Source organism: Myotis nattereri, assembly GCF_964212035.1.
Source record: "Myotis nattereri genome assembly, chromosome: 3".
Classification (NCBI taxonomy): domain Eukaryota; kingdom Metazoa; phylum Chordata; class Mammalia; order Chiroptera; family Vespertilionidae; genus Myotis; species Myotis nattereri.
Genome location: NC_138077.1, coordinates 213,479,252 through 213,500,281, shown reverse-complemented (window position 1 = coordinate 213,500,281; position 21,030 = coordinate 213,479,252). Strand labels below are relative to the sequence as shown.

At 49.6% G+C, this 21,030-nt stretch overlaps 1 protein-coding gene across 5 annotated transcripts in view; it reads right to left on the bottom strand.

Annotated features, from left to right (window-relative positions):
- The window catches only part of DNAJC11 (DnaJ heat shock protein family (Hsp40) member C11), a 47,428-nt gene that overhangs the window by 13,524 nt on the left and 12,874 nt on the right, over positions 1–21,030 (bottom strand). For 2 of the 5 annotated variants that reach the window (XM_081085475.1, XM_081085476.1), the window contains exons 2-5: positions 13,241–13,370; positions 10,746–10,819; positions 8,318–8,419; positions 1,022–1,150 (exon numbers count right to left, since the gene is read on the bottom strand). In XM_081085475.1, coding sequence (XP_080941601.1) covers positions 1,022–1,150; positions 8,318–8,419; positions 10,746–10,819; positions 13,241–13,370 — 435 coding nt within the window. Of the gene's footprint in view, positions 1–1,021; positions 1,151–8,317; positions 8,420–9,012; positions 9,099–10,745; positions 10,820–13,240; positions 13,371–21,030 lie in introns of all 5 variants that reach the window. The other 3 variants (XM_081085478.1, XM_081085479.1, XM_081085477.1) reach the window with 2 other exon arrangements.

Genomic DNA, 21,030 nt, shown 5'->3' with positions numbered 1-21,030 from the left:
GCCCAGGGCAGCAGCCCAGGGACTAGCCTAACGCCTCGTAAGAGCAAGGCCCAGTGCAGGCGACCCCACACCCCTGACAGAGGCTTCCCTTCTCCCCTCTTCGCCATTTGAATGGCATGTGGCCCCCAAGGTCATGGCTTGTAAAAGCTGTAATGGCCAAATGTCAAAAAACCAGGGAGGCCGAAGCAGGTTTGGCTCAGTGGATAAACCTGCGGACTGAAAGGTCCCAGGTTCGATTCCGGTCAAGGGCATGTATCTGGGTTGTGGGCACATCCCCAGTGGGAGATGTGCAGGAGGCAGCTGATCGATGTTTCTCTCCCATCGATGTTTCTAGCTCTCTATCCCTCTCCCTTCCTCTCTGTAAAAAATCAATAATATAATATATATATATATATATATATGTATATATATATATATATATATATATATATATATATTTTTTTTTTTTAAATTTTAAAAAAAAACACACAAAAAAACCAGGAGGCAGCAAGCTCGGTGCTGGCCTTCAGCGTGGCCACGGCGGCAGCCTGCTCTGCGCCTCCCCGGGGCCCTGCCGACTGAGCTAGGCCTTCAGGTTCTGGGCTGATGTGCTTGAGAACAAATGAGATGAGAAGCAGAGACCCACTGTACCCTCAGGAGACTGGCTGGCACTGCCACATCCAAACAGTGGGCAGACAGACGACATTTCAGTGCCGCCAGGCTCCGCTGAATACTGCTTTCAGCAGGGAAGAGTGTGGACCGGTCCCTGGAACTGCCCACGAGGTCTGCTCACCCCCAGAACCACTATGACCTTGGCTCCCAGGCCATTGCACTTCCTGACTGAACGCCCTGAGCCCTTAGACCAAAGAGAGGCCCCTGCAGGTCCCCAGCCTCTGCCGGCACTGGGGCTGCAGTCACACACAGGCTGGGGCTACAGCTCTTTTCTCAGGGGCTCACTGAATCCTTCCCTAAATAAAGTGAGAAGACCGGGAAGACTCCCTCGCTACCCCAGCCGCTGCACTCAGGGCGCCTGTGCGCTTACCTCGATGGACTGGGATATGTGCATCTTGTTAATTTCAATCTGCGGAAAGCCACTGCCGGACACATCTTCGTACTCCTCCTCATAGCGCTCGAAGAGGTCGGTGGCATCGATGCCGACGCTGATGGTCCCCTGGGGCAGAGAAGCGAGCAGTCAGCACAGGGAGGCGTCGTGGAAGGAGACCAGGCACTACCTTCAGCGGCGGCCCCTGGGTCCCAGCAGGACCACCCCCCCCATGAGCCACGGAGCATGGACGTCACAGCTCAGGGCAAGCAGCAGCGGCGCTCCACCGACTTCAAGTCGGAAAGCCTGTCGCCTGCAGGTGAAGGGCATCCAAAGACGAGTGTTGGGAAAGAACTAAGATCCACCCAATGTGGCTGCGGGTTCGATCCCCGGGCAGCACACATACAAGAGTCAATCGATGGGGAGGTGAGGGGATAAGGATACATAGGTAATACCTTAATCAATAAAGAAAAAAAAGAATCAACCAATGAATGCATACGTAAGTGGAACAACAAATCCATGTTTCTATCTAAAATCAATCAATCAATAAACAAAATCTACACAATTTGATTTCCAGGGACCAAATAGGACCCACTGCATGGCTCTAAACAGATTGCCTCCAGATTTAATAAAACAACCTGGAAACTAGCTACACAGATTAAAGACTTTCTTGTAAATATTCTTACATCACAAAACTACATAAAAACATAAAATTACCTTCCAAGGTAAAGAAGTGCAAACAAAAGAAAATTTGAACAAACGAAAAATTGTTCTGCCTGTGAACATTAATTTGAGAATTAAGTTTTGAGAAACAGAACACCATAGTCTCGAGAAGCACTAAGTTAAAATTTTGCTGACTGATGATCCAACCACTGAGCCATCCGACCAGGGCGAGGGATTGAGCCTGCAACCGAGATACAGGCCCTTGACTGGAATTGAGCCCAGGACCCTTCATTCCTCGGGCCAACACTCTATCCACTGAGCCAAATCAGCTAGGGCCATACTGTAGGTTAAAAAAAAAAGTATGCCTTGCCGGCACGGCTCAGTTGGTTGGAGCATCATCCTATACACCAAAAAAGGCTGCAGGTTCAATTCCCAGTCAGGGCACAATACCTAGGTTTCGGGTTCGATCCACGGTCAGGGTGTGTATGGGAAGACAACTAATTGATCAATGTTTTTCTGTCTCTCTCTCTCTCTCTAAAATTTAGTAAGCATGTCTTCAGGTGATTAAAAAAAAAAGTACTAAATTTTCATTTTCCCAGAAAGCTACGGAGCTTTGGTAAGCTGGCTGTTTCCCAGCACTGACCACCCACAGTGCTGACGGCACACATGAGCCCGTGTGGGCTTGCTCAGGCAGCTCCCCCATCTCGCCAGCTGCTCTTTAAGAACGCACGCATGTTTCACGGAACTGTGCAACGACTTCAGGGAGAGCCCGTGGTCGTTCCTCCATTAACTGCACTCACTTTCCCCCCTAAAGTTTGACGTAGGAATGAAAGATGAAGCCACCGCTTTTTTTAAAAAATATATTTGTATTGATTTCAGAGACGAAGAGAGAGGAAGAGATAGAAACATCAGTGATGAGAGGGAATCATTGATTGGCTGCCTCCTGCACGTTGGACTGAGCCTGTAACCCAGGCATGTGCCCTTGACCGGAATTGAACCTGGGGCCCTTTGGTCCACAGGCTGACGCTCTACCCACTGAGCCACACTGGCCAGCGCGAACCTGCTCTTCCTGTGCTGGTTCTAGCAGGAGACCCCACGGCTGCATGTGATGTCCAAGCTCCATCAGATGCTTCAAACAGACAACCAGCCGAGTTATCAACCTTCGTGATCACTGGACTTACTGAGGGTACGCGCTCCTATAAACTTGGTCTAAAAGCCCCACACTGAATGTAGACCTGTTTTTGTGGTCGGACTCAAATACAGCATCATGGTAAAATGTTCTCACTAAAGCAAGGAACCCACGGAGCAGGGCATCCTTGGAATTAGCCACAGTGTGACGGTGGCCGCCTGTCGGAGCCAGCTGCGAGAGCCCCCCTCTGGAAATCAGCTGCGAGTGTCACACTGCACAAGCGTTTCTGTAGGTTCAGAGTGACGGAGGCTGATTCCGAATACAAAAGACCTGCAGTCTGGCACTACAGCCTGTAGTAGGCACGTCTGAGTCCCTGTAGGGGCCCTTTTAAAATCAAGCACTATAAACCCGCAGCTTTAAAAACACGTAAGGAGCCCTACCTGGTTTAGCTCAGTGGACAGTGTCGGCCTGCGGACTGAAGGGTCCCAGGTTTGATTCCAGACAAGGGCACGTGACGGGGTTGCAGGCTTGGTCCCCAGTGGGGGGCGGGCATGCAGGAGGCAGCCGACCAATAATTCTCATCATTGATGTTTCTATCTATCTCTCTTTCTTCCTCTCTGAAATCAATGAAAATATTTAAAAAATAAAAAATAAAAATAAAAACGTGTAAGGAACGGCAATCACTGCCCTAGCTGGTTTAGTTCAGTGGACAGAACGAAGGCCTGCGGACTGAAGGGTCCTGCGTTTGATTTCGGTCAAGGACACATGCCGAAGTTGTGGGCTCGACCCCCAGTAGGGGGCGTGCAGGAGTTAGCCAATCAATGATTCTCATCATTGATGTTTCTATCTTTCTCCCTTCTCCCTTTCTCTTTGAAATCAATAAAAATATCTGAAAAAAAAGAAGAAACTGCAATCACTGAACATAAGGCCTGTCGCCGAGAATATCCTGAAATTCATCTCTTGAGGGAAAACCCAAACAAATAACATGATCAGCGCTCCAGCAATTGATTTCGTTGTGAAATTCCACAGTGGCATTAGGGAATATTTTAACTTTTGGTGAGAATCTTTTGGAGAGGCTGTCATTTTTAATTAGTTAAATTTATATTCTGTCTTGGAATGGAACAAGATTGAAAAGCCTACAGTTCTGTGCCATCTAAATTCGATGAGGCATCAAGATCACAGACAATTTATGAGACCTGTCAGAGAAAAATACTCCGAGTGGAGGCAAAAAGACAATGCCTGGGAAAGTACGTGGGCCAAAGGATTTAAAAGTTCTGAACGGAGAAATTTAGAATTAAGACACTATTTTCTCAATTAATACTGTGATGTACAGAGAAGAGTCAATTAAATGTCAGAAACGTGAGATTTAAATAGAAACACAACTTTTATGAAGGTGGCAGGCGACGTTATGAAAGGAGAAAAGGCTTTCCGTGTCCCTTCCTCAGAAAACAGCTGTGAGTGTGGAAGCGGAACCGAAGCAGCCTTGCCAGGGTCCCCCGGTGCCCGCTGGCAGGGCCCTCGCCTCAGCTCTGCACTGGCCAGGCCTTGCTTTTGCCCAACAGAAGTCAGTGGAGGTGATGGCAGACTCCATGGGGGCCTCGGGCCCGCACGGAACACCCACGTGCCCTGGGCCTGCCCGGCTGCGAGGAAGCCCCAGCCAGGCACAGGGGAGGCCGCCCAGTTCGAGCCCTTTACCCAGGACGAGCGGCCTGAGCAGGTTGGAAATGACGCCTGAGTCAGCCCTCGCTGAGTCGAGTCGGTTGTTCTTCAGCCAGGAGTGTTCCATTCTGAACCATTTCCATGTTTATGTTCTGTTATGTGGCCATAAGGATAATGTGAGAAATTTCTGTCAAATGCAATCTCAATAGCAGCAATTTACTGATTGAAAATCCCACCCCGAGAGGCAATTCCGTTAAGAGGCGACGTGCCGCTCGCTCACTTTATTACAGCAGATGAACGAACCCGTGGCGCCTCCGGTGACACTGGCTCGACTCATTCTGAGATCCAAGCAGAACCTGCGTTCCCCAATGTCATGGAGGCCCAAACTCAAACTTCACAGGTTTCTCAGAACCACTGGGTCCCAGCCATACCCTCCGGCGGCCCCACCTCCCTCTGTCTGAGGACCTTTTCCAGTCCCAGAGGCTCTACCCCCTGTCCCAGCACTAGCCACGCGCGGTCCCTTTCCTTGTATGACAGCTTCCCAGTCTCTTCCCTTTCAGTCGCAGCCCAGCGCTGCACACGGCAAACGGCCCTCCTGCACCGCGCACAGCGAGCAGATGGGCTCGGCCTGCTTCTCCTCCGCTGATGATCCTGCGGAAGCCGAGTCGGTTTATGACACCAGGATCGCTTCCACCGAGCAAGCTGCAGTCATAAGCACAGGCCATTCCGATGGCTATAATCATTAGCCATGGCAACCAAAACAAATCTTTAAAAAATCCTTTCAAAATAACTGAGTAATGTACTCATCTATCTTTATGAAAATATTTTGGGGTTTAAAAGTGTTTTTATGGTTCTATGTCTTCCTTGATACATGATTTAATTTTTTCTCTGATAGAGCTGAACTGTTTCTAAGCTATTATAGGAACCATTGAGAAGATGGCCTTTTAAAATCAGAGAGGATAATGGAACGGTCCAGGAAACACTGGGACAATCTCCATGAAACTGTTACGCAACAGGGTCAACAAAGAAAGCAGCTCTACCCTCAGAGACACACAGTCAAGCTCCCCAGAGTCCTCCCGCAGGCTCAGCATCACGGGGGCTCCGGGCAGTTCACGGGAAGGCAGGTCTGTCTTCAAAGACCCTCACAGAGGCTGCTGTCCCCGGAGACAAGACTTGTGGGTGCTGCCAAAGAAGGAACTGAAATAACCAAGACGAATGAGGACGGCACTGAGCCGCCCACCGGATGATCTTAGTCTCCCAAAGGCAGGAGATGGGACGGAGTGCGCCAACAGAACAGACCTCAGAGACGGAGGGAGGTGGCGGGTGCTCCCATCAGTGTGGACGGCCCAGGAGACCCTGGACCCCGTCCCTGCCGGGAATACAGAGGAATTTATTCCCACAGCAAAGGCAGAGATTAGAGGCAATCAAACGAGGGACTTGTGACCCCAAGCAGTGGGCCTCATGGCAAACCCCCTTTCACATGGAAACTGAGCGAAGGCCGGAGGGCGGATCGGACCCCCAATCCAGAAGCTCTACCTCACTGCCTCCAGCGTAGGTGTGCGTGTTCCACACACTGACCTGGGGTTCCACTCATTCCTGTCCCACAGAGCTATCCACGACCCCACCCACACCCAGCACCCCAGGCCAGGGAACCGCCTGACCAGCCAGGTGCTCCCCCTGTGGTGTTGCACGAAACACTAAAACAAAACCCAGCCCCTAGCCTCACTGGGGCCCAGCACCCTCTGCGTTTATGTGGCAGCTCGCCTTGCTCTACTAATTCAGTATCTACTTCTATTTCCTCAACCATTTAACAACCTGGTGTGCTAGTCAGGGCGGATGTGCTCCTTTCATGAGTGAGGAAACCACACACGGTCCAGTGCTCTGTCTGGGCCCATCAGTTTCAGATCAGAGCTTCTGACCTACGATGCCCCCGTTCCTGGCAGCACATCCTACTGAAAACCCCTGCCAACGGCCTCCTGTTGATGAAAATGGAGAGAAACACCCATCCGGTTCCAGATGGCAGCTCACGAATGCTGTCTCATCTGCCGATCCCCACGAGCTGTGATCCTTCCTGCGGGTGAGCGGGGGGAGCGGGGAGGCCAGTGCTGAGCCTGAAGGGGTCCTCCTCCGTATGGTCTCCTTAAGAGAGATCACCCCTTTCTTCTCAGGGTAAGAATGTTCTTAACCTTTCTGCTCATCTTGAAAAGCAGAACAGTCAGAAATGGGACCAAAGGTCCAGTTTGAAACCCTCCTCAAAACACTGTGGAGCCAGCGCCTGGTTACCGCTCAGAGCTGCTGGTTAGAAGACGTCCTACGGACTTGGCAGCAGCTCCAGGCAGGACAAAGTGCCGGGGTTTTCCACTCGCTGGCCTGCTGGTGGAATGGTCACAGCTGCACCCCCATTCCACAGAGCAGGGCCCGGAGGCACATTTCCAGATCCCAGCGGCCATCACTGTGACACCCACATGGCCGATTTCATCACGGGACAGGCTCAGGCTATTGGGACGTTCTTTCCCCCTTCCCTGCTCCAAATGCTGCAAAACTCCAGCCAGAACAGCAGACACCAGCGCCACAGCCCGCTCCGGCCAGGCTCCCTCCCATGCCCTCCACCTGCCCAGCACCAGCCGGGAGAGCCCAAGGGACCACCAGCTCAGGGCACCACCGAGGTGTTCAGCCTCCTGACGACCTCGCACGCCCTGAGCTGATGCAGCAGCGACGCCATCCGCCCAGAGCCAACAGTGCGCTACCGAAGCCACAGCTGAGGGAAGGGGTGGAAGGAGAGGGCTGGCATGTGCCCTGCACTCTGAAAGGTGGGACGCAAATAGACAGAGGTTTCTAAACCTTCAGTCCTTTCAATGCTGCCGGGCCTTCCACCTTCTAGAACAGGGGTGGTCAAACTTTTTGACTCGAGGGCCACAATGGGTTCTTAAACTGGACCGGAGGCCGGAACAAAAGCATGGATGGAGTGTTTGTGTGAACTAATATAAATTCAAAGTAAACATCATTCCATAAAAGGGCACGGTCTTTTTTTTTTTTTTTTAAGTTTTATTCATTTCAAACGGGCCGTAGTTTGCCCACGGCTGTTCTAGAACGTATTTGACCAAAAGCTCACATCAACGTGCTCCCCAGCTGTGAGCTCGCACCTGCTCTTTGCCACAGATGTCAGGCTGCCTGCCAGGCCGCCCCAGCCACACTGACGGAGCCCGGCTGCGGAGTCCCCTGGCTAAACAGCGGGACAGAATCATCGGGCCACAGGCGAGTAGCCGTTAGCCACAGGGCTGGGGCACGCACTCGGAACCATTTGCTTCCCCAACAAATCAAAGGAAAAAGACTGCATACGCAGGCCTGAAATGTAACCCAGACTCGGGAGTCACCGATTACATGACATAAGCTCCGCCAGGGACCTGATCGAGTTAAAGAGGGTCACCTCATCACTGAAGAGCAGCCTGGGGACTGGTGACGTGGCCCCGCTGTCCTGGGTGATGAGCACGGGCCCCTGCGGGGTGCAGCTGGGAACCGGCCCAGCCCCTCCACACCGCCCGGCTCTCCGAGTCCTGACTGGCACAGGAGCCTGTTGCTCAGTGCGCTTCGTGCTCCCCTTCCCGACACCGGCCTCTAACTGGCTTCCAGTCAAGGCTGCGGCAGGACGGACGGCCAGACGTCGCAGAGAGCGAGCTGTGTTTCTGCTCGGAGTCTCCTTGGCTTCCGGGAGGCGCAGGGGAGTGGTTTTGCCCTCCCCCACACGTTGTTCTGCACGGCACTCCTTTTCACACCACCAGCACCTAACGATGCTGACCTGCCTCGGTGGGCGCTGCAGCCTTCCACACCCGGGCGGGGCGGCTCACCTTGGGGTTGGTTCGCTGCTGCAGCCTCCTCTCTTCCCGCTCTCTCTGCAGTCGCTCAAATTCTTCTCTGATTTCGGCGGGCGTTCTCCTCCTTTCCACAACCTAGGGGGATTGAGGGAAGAGCAGTTAGGGACCCAGGAAGCGAGGAAACAGCCAGAGCTCACGGCGTTAAGCTGCTGTGCATCCCTAGTCGAGGACTTCGGAGACGTCAACGAAACTGGGTGAGTTTTACAGCAGATGGCGAGGCTCACCCGCACAGCCTCGCAGCTCTGCGCCCTGGTCATGACCAAGGTCATGGTCCCGTCATTTTAGTAACTTGTCTCTGAGGCTGCAGGAATCTTATAAAGATAACACCACCTTACGTCTCAGTTTAAATTCCCTAATGAGTTCCAGATAACACATGTTAAACATCAAGATGAAGGCCAAGTGTCCACATGGCACTGCCACCGCTCCCGTGTGCGGGGCTGTCACCAGAGGTGCCCCGAGCTTCTCAGATCGAGGAACCCCAAGCCCAGGTCTGGGTGCTTTATGAATTATGGGACTCTTCCCCCTACAATGTGACGTGAACCTCAGACTGTAACATCAGTTACGCTTTAGTATAAACAATACTTCGGTAATAAAGAGCAGGCCACGTGAGCATCACCACCCAGGGATGCACGACGACGTCAAACCTATGAGACAATCAGGCCGCTCACCCTGGCCACTCTTAGCTCCTCATGACGGGAGATGATCCAGCTGAGATGAGAGGGGCAGGGAGAGGCCCCGGGGGTCTCAGTCACATCTGTGAGAGAGGAAACGCACCACGTACTAAGGGCCCCAAGTTCTACGGCCTGTGAGATACACTAGAGCGCAGAGCAGACAGGAGTGAGGCATCAGACGGACGAGAGGGAGAAGACCAGCCAGCACATTCCCTGTATCAGTGGGAGACGCAGGGACGTGGTGAGAGGCCACTGAAAGAACATCCAAAAGGTGGGTGATGTGAGAAAAAGCCATCTTAGAAATCATAAGTTTAAAAATACACTTTCAGGAAATTCATTCACTTCTGCTTTCAGGAAGTACCTGGGGAAAAAAATCCTAAAACCAACATTTTCTCTGATAACCCTAGCTGAACCACTAATTACTAAAAAGGGGGAAAGGTGGTTCTTTTTTAAAAAAAAATTTTTTTTAATTGATTTTTAGAGAGAGAGGAAGGAAGAGGGAGAGATAGAAACATCAATGATGAGAGAGAATCATTGGTTGGCTGCCTCTTGCACACCCCCTACCAGCGATTGAGCCTGCAACCCGGGCATGCGCCCTTGATCGGAATCGAACCCTGGACCCTCCAGTTGGCATGCTGACGCTCTCTCCATTGAGCCAAACCGGCTGGGGCGGGAAGGTGCTTCTTTTGAAGGCCGTGTTAGAATAAAAACACTGACATCCACCTGAGAACGAGCTGCAAGTCCCCAATGACGGGCAGCGGCTGCTCGGTGTATTTACCTGAGCGGCATGCCCACCTGCTAGTTTTCACAGGCCACGGGCACGTGCACCCATTCATGGCACGTTCCTGTCCCCAAAGTCACCCTGTCTGGGACAAAAAGCGAGGTACAGCCCTACCTGGTTTGGCTCAGTGGACAGAGCGTCGGCCTGCAGACTGAAAGGTCGCAGGTTCGATTCCGGTCAAGAGCATGTACCTTGGTTTCGGGCACATCCCCAGTAGGGAGTGTGCAGGAGGCAGTTGATCGATGTTTCTCTCCCATTGATGTTTCTAACTCTCTATCCCTCTCCCTTCCTCTCTGTAAAAAAATCAATAAAATATATTTAAAAAAAAAAAAGGGAGGTACAGTTTTGCAAAGTGTGCACTATCTTCTCAATCTGTAGGCCTCTCCATCAAAAGAAAAGAAAAATAAAGGCACTTCAGGGAAATGTCATCAGCCATTCCATTTCACATTGAAGATCCAGAAAGACCGAGAAAGAATGGCTTCAAGTCCGTCACAAGTGGCTCATGCCCCTACACCCCGTTCAGTGGCCTGTGGCTGTGTCCACATGTGCTGGGACCCCTGTCAGTGCGGACCTGTGCCTCATTAAGGACAAGGAGGGTCTGGACGGGAAGCGCTTGCTCCCCGGGGCGGCTCCGGCTCCTCCACCTGGATATTCATAGGGATACTCTGGGCAGCAGGACGCTAGTGTTAAGAATGAGATTAGACAATCTGATCAGCCAGGAGCACAGACCCCATGAATATGCCCGTAGGATTACAAACACAGGAAGAGACAAACAGAATGAGAAGACTGGAGGCGCAGGCCCAGAGGCCAGAGCAGAACAGGGCTGTGCAGGAGCTGCCGGCCTGGGCGCCTGGTGATGGCCGCCAGTTCCTTCCTCCAGGGTGGGCTGGGGGGGGCTGTTTGCAGGTGTTCGTGACCTTTTCTGGGCAGCAGACACGCTCGCTCTTACCTCCCATCCTTCCATCTCCAGGCCTCTCTTCCCATAGATGTCATAGATGGCCCGGGTCTGCGGGTCGCTAAGCACTGCAAACAGAAACCGCACATGGTGACAAAGCACAGGACTCGCCTTCCGGTCCTGACAGCAGCATCCCGGCAGGTCCCACCCTGCCCCACGCTCTCCTAGAGACAGACCTCTCCTTCCCTTTGCGTCCTTCTCCTCCTTGCTCTCAGAGCCAGCCTTGACTGCGTTTGCTTATTTATTTTTCTTTCCAACCTTGGCCGTGTTTAACGGTGGCCGCGAATGAGCCCCTCTGAACTGAGAGGGGCACCTGGTGTCACTGAAGGACAGTGTTTTTAAGAGTCAGTAAGTCTGTGCGCACAGCCTGTACAGTGCCTTGGCCTGAAAGCGCGAATGGCACTTTCTGGAGAGGCGGGACGTGAGGTTAGGGACAGGTTCTGAGCCTGGACATGTCTGACCTACTCCTGTCCCTCTTCCCGCCTCTCCGCGTTATCGCTAAGTCATTTGGAAAGACCACACGCCCGCCTCTGACGCCGGCCACATCCGCTGAGGGCGCGGAAGGTTTCCAGGGAGGCCGAGGGCTCCTGGCGGGAGATTCACACCAGTGGGAACCCAGGAAGCTCAGCGTGCGCTCCTGCTCTGCTCTGCCAGCTCCTGTCGAGACCCCGGCATCTGCTCCCGCGAGACGCCCATATATTCTTAGGCCTAATTTAAAAACGATGGAAACGATGCTGTCCGTGTTCAAACCCGCTGGGCGGAGGGAAGAAACGATGCTGCCCGTGTTCAAACCCGCTGGGCGGAGGGAAGAAACGATGGAAACGATGCTGTCCGTGTTCAAACCCGCTGGGCGGAGGGAAGAAACGATGGAAACGATGCTGCCCGTGTTCAAACCCGCTGGGCGGAGGGAAGAAACGATGGAAACGATGCTGTCCGTGTTCAAACCCGCTGGGCGGAGGGCAGTGCTGACCTCGGGGAAACGGGCGCCGGCCTCTGGGGTTAACCCCTGGGATTGAACGAGGGCTGTCCAGTCAGTGTCTGTCCTTCATGGTCTGCCTCCAGGCTGAGCGCGGGCCAGGGCTGCCGCCGCAGCATTTCCCCCGCACAGGGAGGGCTTCCTAACTCTTCCCCCACCTCCAGAACCCTGTCCCGGTTATGCGGGGAATTCAGACAACAGGAAATGAGCACAGCCATGCAGACCACAGCATCCTAGAGAGCAGCGGTCGCCAACCTTTCGGGCCTCACGGATACCAGTGGTCCTCGGACCATCAGTTGGCGACCGCTGCTAGAGAAGGCCCAGGCCTGTGGTCAGGCCCCCAGAGTGGCCTGATCAGAGTGAATTCGGTAAAGACATGATGCCGACTCACATGTATCATCAGCCATGGCCCCGGGTTCAGTCATTAAAACCTAACTTTTTGGTAAAACTATAAAGTGAAGTACAGCTTATGTCTTATGTCTATAAAATGAGAAGCCTTTATTTTATAAGGAAACACATTATCTAATTTTTAATCTAATTAAAGAGCAAATCACCAAATGGCTCTGGAATAAACAACTTATTCTACTTGAAATACATCCTAAAAGTGATTTAACATTTTATAAATTTGTACCTTTAAAATGGCGGTAAAATATACATAACAGCTCTAGCTGGTTCGGCTCAGTGGATAGAGTGTCGGCCTGGGGACTGAAAGGTCCCAGGTTCGATTCCGGTCAGGGGCATGTACCTGGGTTGCAGGCACATCCCCAGTAGGGTGTGTGCAGGAAGCAGCTGATCGATGTTTCTCTCTCATCGATGTTTCTAACTCTCTCTCTCCCTTCCTCTCTGTAAAAAGTAAATAAAATTATTAAAATATATATACATAACATAAAATTGATCCTTTTAATAATTTTTAAGTGCACAGGTCAGTGGCATGAAGTACATTCACTTTGTTGTGTAACCATCGCCATTTCATCATCGCAAACAGAAACTGTAACTATTAATGACTTTAATATTTTATAAACAAGTATGTCACAAAATGTTCTTTCTGAAATCTATAAGGTGCAAGTATAAAAGTCTCAATTACTTAGTTCTATTGCCTGTTAGCCTTCTTAATATCATTTTCTTTCTTCTGTTAGAACCTTTCCTTAACTGAATGCTACGGAGTCAATAAATTCACTTTCAGATGAAAAAATGTTCTCGTACTGTCTCTTAAAAGACAGCAGAAAGCTTGTCTTAACGATCAGCCTTTCCTCTCCAAGAGTTCCCTTCCGGAGGAACTAACTCGTCGACGATCTGAAAATTGAGCTTCCCTGCAACTCTCTCCCCTCGGTGGCCTCCCCTGAGCGCCCGCCTCCTACTGACACGGACACATTGATTTCCAAAGAAAATCCTGCTCTTTCCACAGACCCTGTCAGCGGAAAGGCCCGGACTCACCGCCTCTCCTACAGCCCTCCAAGGACTCTCGTTTGTGATCCTCTACACGTCAAGTCTCTTAAAAATCGACGGCACTGACCTTCATAAGCCTGGTGGACGAGGTTAAACAGCCGCTCGGCCTGCGACTTGAGCTCGGGGTCTCTGTGCTTGTCGGGGTGGTACAGCATGCACAGCCTGCGGTAGGCAGCTTTCAGCTCTTCCGAGGCGGCCTAGGAGAGAGGCCCCGTTAGCGCACCTGCAGCCCCGCGGGACGCAATGCAGTGATGCTTTATTACTCCATAAGCCTCCCCCCCCCCCCCCCGTTAATAAAGTGATCAATTATGCACATTAAGAGCAACTAGGTTTCGCTGGGAGACGCTGCTAGGAGAAGGCATGAAAGCTCGTCTCCCTCCCGGGATCAATGGTGTCTGAGCTGAAACTAAGAGCGTCCTGGGTGCCCGCTTACTCTGCCCAAGTCATCTGAAGTCATTCCCGGCAGGTGCCCCCACAGGGAACCTGTTCGGGAGGAAGGAAACTATATGCCACCAGCCAGAAACGCCACACACTCCCTCAGCGTTCTGTCAAAGAGAACTCTGAATATTCACCCGCGAAAGTCAAAGACGAATGAGTAAAAGTGTAAACCCAACTCACACGTCTACTTCAACCCCTAACTCCGAAAGGCACCACGGGAAGCAGATAAAACTGCCTCACGATCCTGTAGTTAAACAAAAGCCCCCAATTCAAGGGGCTCCCCAACAATATAGCTCTCCAATTCTCCTAAGCAGTCAATCTGAGGGGCAAAATGGGCCATACTAACAGGTGACAAAGAGTACAGTGCTTTAACCACACAGGAAGGAGGGGAAGGGGGGGAGGGGAGACAGCGAGAGGCAGAGGGAGAGAAGGAGGGAAGGAGGGAGGAAGAGAGAGAAAGAAACATTGATGGGAAAGAGACATACTGACTAGGTGCCTCCTGCACAAGCCCTGACGGAGGCTGGGGATGAACCTGCAATCCAGGTACATGCCCTTGACCGGGACTTGAACCCGGGACCCTTCAGTGCACGGGCCGATGCTCTAGCACACTGGCCTGGGCCAAACTGTACTTCTTTCCTTTGTTTTCTCATCGTGAACCTGTGGACAGCAGAACCTCTCTCCCAGACGTGCTGTGAGGAGGAACTGAGAGAGTACATGCGCACACAGTAGGACGAAGCCACGCTGGCTATCATTCCTATCGCAATTCGGTTTCGGCATTCCTCTGGCAGCATGCACACTGCACCGGGAACAGTCGGAGGGCACCGCTCTGGTGCAAGGTAACGGAACATTACCCACGTCACAGGCTGTGTTGGTGACAATTCACTGAGCTGCATCCTTATGACATGGACACTCCTCCTGGGAAATTCTATTTCAGTAAAAACACAAGACGACCCCACAGAAGAGACGGGCCCCAGGCTCCCACTGCAGCGCCCTTTTCTTTTTCCTTCTGGAGGTTTCCTTCCCGCCAACGTCAATTACGCCACACATTTCTTGCCACACTTAACAATATACCCCTGTACCAAATCCCATTGTTTTAAGCAAATAAATAATAGGTAACAAATGGCAAGTAAAATACACCCTCTCAGGAAGAATATAACGAGAGATGTAAAGGGGCTTGTTCCCTGCTAAAGAGCCATTACAGATTACTTTCCTGCACATTGTACTGGTCCTTCCACAACCTCAGTGAAGTCACAAGGGCTGGGTCACACACATGTGACAAACCTGGGTTTAGATCCCTACTTCCTGATTGTTAAACTTAAACTGGATGCAGGGGGGTAAGTGATGGAAGGAGACTTGACTTGGGGCGCTGAACACACAACACAACATAGAGATGATATATTATAGAATTTACACCTGAAACCTATACTATAATTTTATTAACCAACTAGAGGCCTGTTGCACGAAAAGATTCATGCAATAGGCCTTCCCTTCCCCTGGCTGCCAGCACCAGTTTTCCTCTGGCACCTGGCACCCAGGCCTTCGCTCCAGCCGGAGCCGCCTTCAGCGCCTTCGCTGCTCTGCTTTGCACCTATGTATGCAAATTAGCCGCCATCTTTGTTGGTTAATTTGCATATCTCACTGATTAGCCAATGGGAGGTGTAGCAAAGGTACGGTCAATTACCCTGTTTGTCTATTATTAGATTAGATGCCACCCCAATATATTGAATTAAAAAAAAAAAAGTTAAATTGGGTGATAAGGAAGTAGAATATCTAATCTGCAAGGCCTTCTTCTCTCTTTTTTTTTTTTTGCAAGGCCTTCTTTAATTGCAGTAATAAATGGCTTAATGTCCTATTGATTAAGTCCTAGAAATAAGAAGTTTCATGTTTAATAAATATCACATTCAATAAAAGGTTAGCCCTAACCGTTTTGGCTCAGTGGATAGAGCGTCGGCCTGTGGACTGAAAGGTCCCAGGTTCTATTCCGGTCAAGGGCATATACCTTGGTTGCGGGCACATCCCCAGTAGGGGGTGTGCAGGAGGCAGCTGATCGATGTTTCTCTCTCATCGATGTTTCTAACTCTCTATTCCTCTCCCTTCCTCTCTGTAAAAAATCAATAAAATATATTTTAAAAAAATAAATAAAAGGTTAGATTAGGCTTTTCATCATAACTGAATAACTAAGGTCACTGGTTCAATATTTCCTAAATGATAATGAAAACTCTTTATTATCATTATCATAAAAATAACTATATCATTTCAAAACGTGCCAACAGTAAAAATGGTATCTAAATTACATACTTACTTCTAAAATTCTATAATAAAATTATGAGATGCATCATGTGTTAAGTATGAAAAGTTTCATCTTAATCATAATATATTTTCAATGGAAAGGAAATATAAATTCAACTTATACAGATCATAAATCCGCAGTGAAAAGGCCCTCAGTAATCTGACGATCGAGCTCAGGGGGAGACTGTTAAAATTGCTGTATTATTTGCTATACAATATAAAAACAAAATTCCCACAATAAGGCACAGGAAAGAAAGAAAAAGCATACAGAAAGGAAAGTAGAACTGTATTTGCAGACATCATCTATATAGAAAACCATAGTTTACAAAAAAGCCACTAAGTGATTTTAGCAAGGTCGTGGGATACAGGGTTAATAGCAAACATCAATTTATGTCCACATACAAAAAACTAAAGTTTAAAAAGACAATACCATTTAGAGTATCATCAACAAAGCAAACTACTCAGTAATACATTTAACAAGTATGTGCAGAACCTATACACTGCAAACTACAACACACCACTGAGAAACGAGAGAAGCCTGGAGAGAAGCCGTCTTCATGCAACAGGAGACTCACTTTTACTCAGAGGTCAAATGTTCCCAAGTGATGTACAGATCCAATGCAATCCAATGGAAATCCCAGCATCAACAAGAGAGAGAGGACAGAGCAGAGGTCGTATAAATTCAAATCAGAGTGTTATGCCTTGAGTATGTTAAATATAACCACAAAGAAAATAGTTGTAAAATTATAAAAAAAGGAAATGAGAAGGGAATTAAAACATTTCACTATAAGAAATCAGCTAAAGAGAGGACAGTAATATAGAAAATTAGGGACAAAAAGCTACCAGGTACATAGAAGACAAAACAGCAAAGTGGCAGAAATAAGGCCATCTTATTTATAATTACTTTAAATGTCAATAGATTAGATTCTTCAATTAATGCAGCCTCTGGAAGAATGGATTAAAAAAACATGACCAACCTGGTGGGTGTGGCTCAGTGGTTGAGCGTCGACTTGTGAACCAGGGGGTCACAGTTCGATTCCCTGTCAGGGTCACATGCCTAGGTTGCTGCCGCAATCCCCAGTAGGGGGCGTGCAGGAGGCAGCTGATCAATGATCTTCTCCCATCACTGATGCTTCTCTCTCTCTCCCTTCCTCTCTGAAAGCAATCCTATATAATAAAGAGCTAATATGCTAATTAGACCGACAGCAGAATGACCATCTGGATGACTGTCCGGACGAAGCTGGGGCTGTGAGGGCCAAGCCCCCTGCAAAATTAAGTGCACCGGGCCTCTAGTAAAAATATATTTAAAAACAAAACAAACATGACCAACTATATGCTGTTTACAGAGATCCCTTTAGATACAAAACCACAAAGAAGTTAAAAGTGAAAGGATGAAAAAAGACATTGCTTGCAAATAGTAACCGAAAAGAAGAGCGGGAGTGGCTATATTAATATCAGACAAAACAGACATTAAATCAAAAAAGGTTACAAAACACAAAAGACATATGTCAATACAAGGTTCAACACAAGATATAAGTTATAAACACTTACCTACCCAATGACAGACCATCAAAATATATGAAGCAAAGACTGACAGAGCTGAGGAGAAATACAGTTTCACAATAATATTTAATGTCCCACTTTCAATGAAGGTGCAACAATCAGACAGAAGATAAGTAAGGACACAGAGGCCTTGAACACAATAAACCAGCGAGACCCAACCCAGCAGCAGAACACATTCTTCTTCCGCGTTCACGGAACATTCTCCAGGGCAGACCCTCTGCTAAGCCACAGTCAGCCTCAACAGGCTTAAAAATACAGACAGCACACAACGTGCAACGGGCGGAAGCCAGTAACCAGCAACAGAAAGGCAGCTGGAAAAGCCACAACTTTGTGAATTAAAAAACACATTCTAAAACAACCAACCAACGGATCAAAGAAGAAATCACAAGGAAAATGCGAAAATACTTAGAGACAAATGAAAATACACACAACAGACTAAAACTCGTGGGATGCAGAGAAAGCAGCGATAAGGGGAGATATATCAGTAAATGCTGACAGTAAAAACCAAGGATCGCAAACCAACCCCCCAACTCCACCAGTTAAGGAACTAGGAACCCCTCAAACCTAGTAGAAGGAAATAATAAAGATTAGAGCAGAGAAGAGGACGGCGAGAACAGGAAACGGTAGGTAAGGACTTCTCCCAATCTTCACAGTGCATCCCTCAGAGCAGTGGTTCTCAACCTTCCTAATGCCTCGACCCTTTAATACAGTTCCTCATGTTGTGGTGACCCCCAACCATAAAATTATTTTCTTCCTAACTGTAATGTTACTACTGTTATGAATCTTCATGTAAATATCTGATATGCAGGATGTATTTTCAGGGGTCGCGGCCCACAGGTTGAGAACCGCTGCTTAGCGCCTGCTAACACTCCTCTCAATCCACAGATAGCAAGTGTTTTTCTTCCTGGAGGCACTCCTTCCCCCGTGCTCTGCCCGGTTCCCATGGAGGTCAGGCCTCCCATCACCATCGCCTGGGGTGTCTTTCTGGGCGGGTCCCCCCTTTTCCGTATCAAATGCCTTTCTCTTCCTGCATTTTCTTCTTTAAGTATTTTAGTGGTGCTCCCACCCCAGCAGTTCCCTGCACAGCGGCTGGTGGATGAGACAGCTGTAGACTCTGCCACCTCGCATGCTGCCTGGGCACGCCACAGCTGGCTGGGCACGGGATGCCGGCTTGGAACCCTTTTCCCGCGGGATCCGCGCTGTCCTGCTCCCTGGCTTCCAGCTCATAGCGCTGCTGGCGAGACGTGCGTCATTCCAACTTCCACGCTGTGGCCTGTGTGGGGACTGGTAGGACTCTAACCTACGGTTTCCCTTCATTACGAGTCTTTCCCGTCTGTTGGTGCTAGCTGCTTGACTGGGCCTGTTCATAGTCCCCCATCTTGTAATTGCGAAATTTTCTCATATTAATTATTGAGTCATGTCTTCCCCTTCATTTTAATTTGGTATCTTTATTTAACGTACGTGCCCTTGACTGGGAATCAAACCCTTGACTTTTTGGTGCGCAGGCCAATGCTCTAGCCACTGAACTACCAGCCAGGGCTTATCTTACTTTTAATTTCCAAGTGCTCCTTTTTAACACATGTCTTCTGAAAGTACCAGCATGCGCTTCTGTCTTGCGTGTATTGTCTCTGAGGACAATCTCGTTTCGAACCCCCTTCACCGTCCGCTTTCTTGCCATTTCCCCGCGCTGTCTGAGTGGGCTCGGAATTTCCCACTGGATCCTTCCCTCACCATGTCCTGTTCTCCGGCAAGCGCTTTACCGGGAACAGGAGGTACCCAGAGCCACCCGGAGGCTGTGTGAACTGCCAGGTCTGATGAGCTTCTCTGGAAGTGCCCGGAGGGGCTGGGAGGTTCACGTGGAGTCTTCCTCGGGGGTAGCTGGTCCCTTCAGGGGAGCGCCAGAGAACAAGTGGGAAGGGGGCCGGCCTGCCTTTGTTGGGGTGCCACTCTCGCCCTCCGCTGTGTCTACGTCTCTAGACTCTAAAGACGCGGGCTGGATTAATCCGGGGTATAGACGCCAGCTCCTGCACCGGCTCTCAGAACTACACGGAAAAGGAGAAACTGTCAACCTGTAGACAACAAACAGGGCCCTCGGTTTCACTTATTTATTTTTACTGACTTTTAGAGGGGGAGAGAGGGAGAGGGGGAGGGAGGGAGTGGGGGAGGGAGGGAGTGGGGGAGGGAGGGAGAGGGGGAGGGAGGGAGAGGGGGAGGGAGGGAGTGGGGGAGGGAGGGAGAGAACCGTGCGTGAAATGGCACTTGCTTGTTCACTGGGGAGGGTGAGCCTTTTCCACACCTTATTTGCATTTTCGATTTCTTCTTCAGAAATAACCTATTTGTTTCCTTCGTGCTGCTCTCCTCAGGGTATCCACCTTTCTTTCTGATTCCCAAGAGTTCTTTATAAAGATTAGAAACATGAATCTTTTATCGAATAAATACACTGTAGATTCCTCTGAGTCTTTTGTGTTTATGATTTTTTTAAGGTTTTAGTTTTTTTCCGGTAACAAACTCACAAGTTTCTCATTTTCACAAAATCAAAGCTATCAATTGTGTCTTTTCTGATTTGTGCTGTGGCATCAGCGTGGAAAAGTCTCCTGACTCCAATCTCATCACATTTGCATCCCTTAAATAATTAAGCAGCTGAAGAGGTTGCTCCATTTTCTCTTATTTGAATTCTAGTGCAGGGGACCCCTCTGGAATCAATGTGACAACACGGATTCCAAGAATATGCCCCACTCCGCTCGGACTTCCCATCTCCGCCTCCCAGAGCAAGCTGCAGGGCGGGACAGGGCGGGACAGGGCGGGACAGGGCAGGGCAGGCTCCCCCAGGTGGGCAGGGCCCCTGGGAGTCCCTCAGAGCCTTGTAGGGGTCCACAGACCAAAGCTGTGTTCATAATAACACTAAGCTGGTTTTGCCCTTTCCTCATGAGGCCACATGATGTGCGATGACATCTTTGTTCTGATGGCTAATGAAATGTACACGTGTGCATTCTTACATTTTCTAGAAATTTTTAAAGTGGTAGTTTTAGGGTATAAATGAGAGTTTTTAGAGATTAACTCAATTGGCTCTCAGTTATTTTACTGTGTACTTACTAGCTATCTCTCATTATATTTGCTGATAGCTGTACACATCTGTATATATTACTTTTCAATACTTAGATATTTTAAAATCCTTGTCTTCCTTGTGCTTACTATACTGACATCTAAGTAGTACACTTTATGTCTTGTTTTACAATATTTTACCAAGCATCCAGTTTCGTTTCTAATTACATATTGTTAGCTATGACCCATGTAAACAAGCTCTTCGGGGTCCACAGTAATTTAAGACTGTAACAGGGTCTTGACAGCGAGACGTTTGAGAATTGCTGGGTTTCAGGAGACTGTGGTAACAAGCAACCCAAACATCCCAAAGGTTTACTTCTTCCTCACGCACACGTCACCTCCGGCCAGCTAGCGATCTGCTCGGCCATGTCCGCAGGCCCCAGGCTGACAGACAGCCACCCTTGGGAACCATGCAGTCACCGAGGCCGAGGGAGGAGCATGACACCCTGAGCTTGACGCATGGCT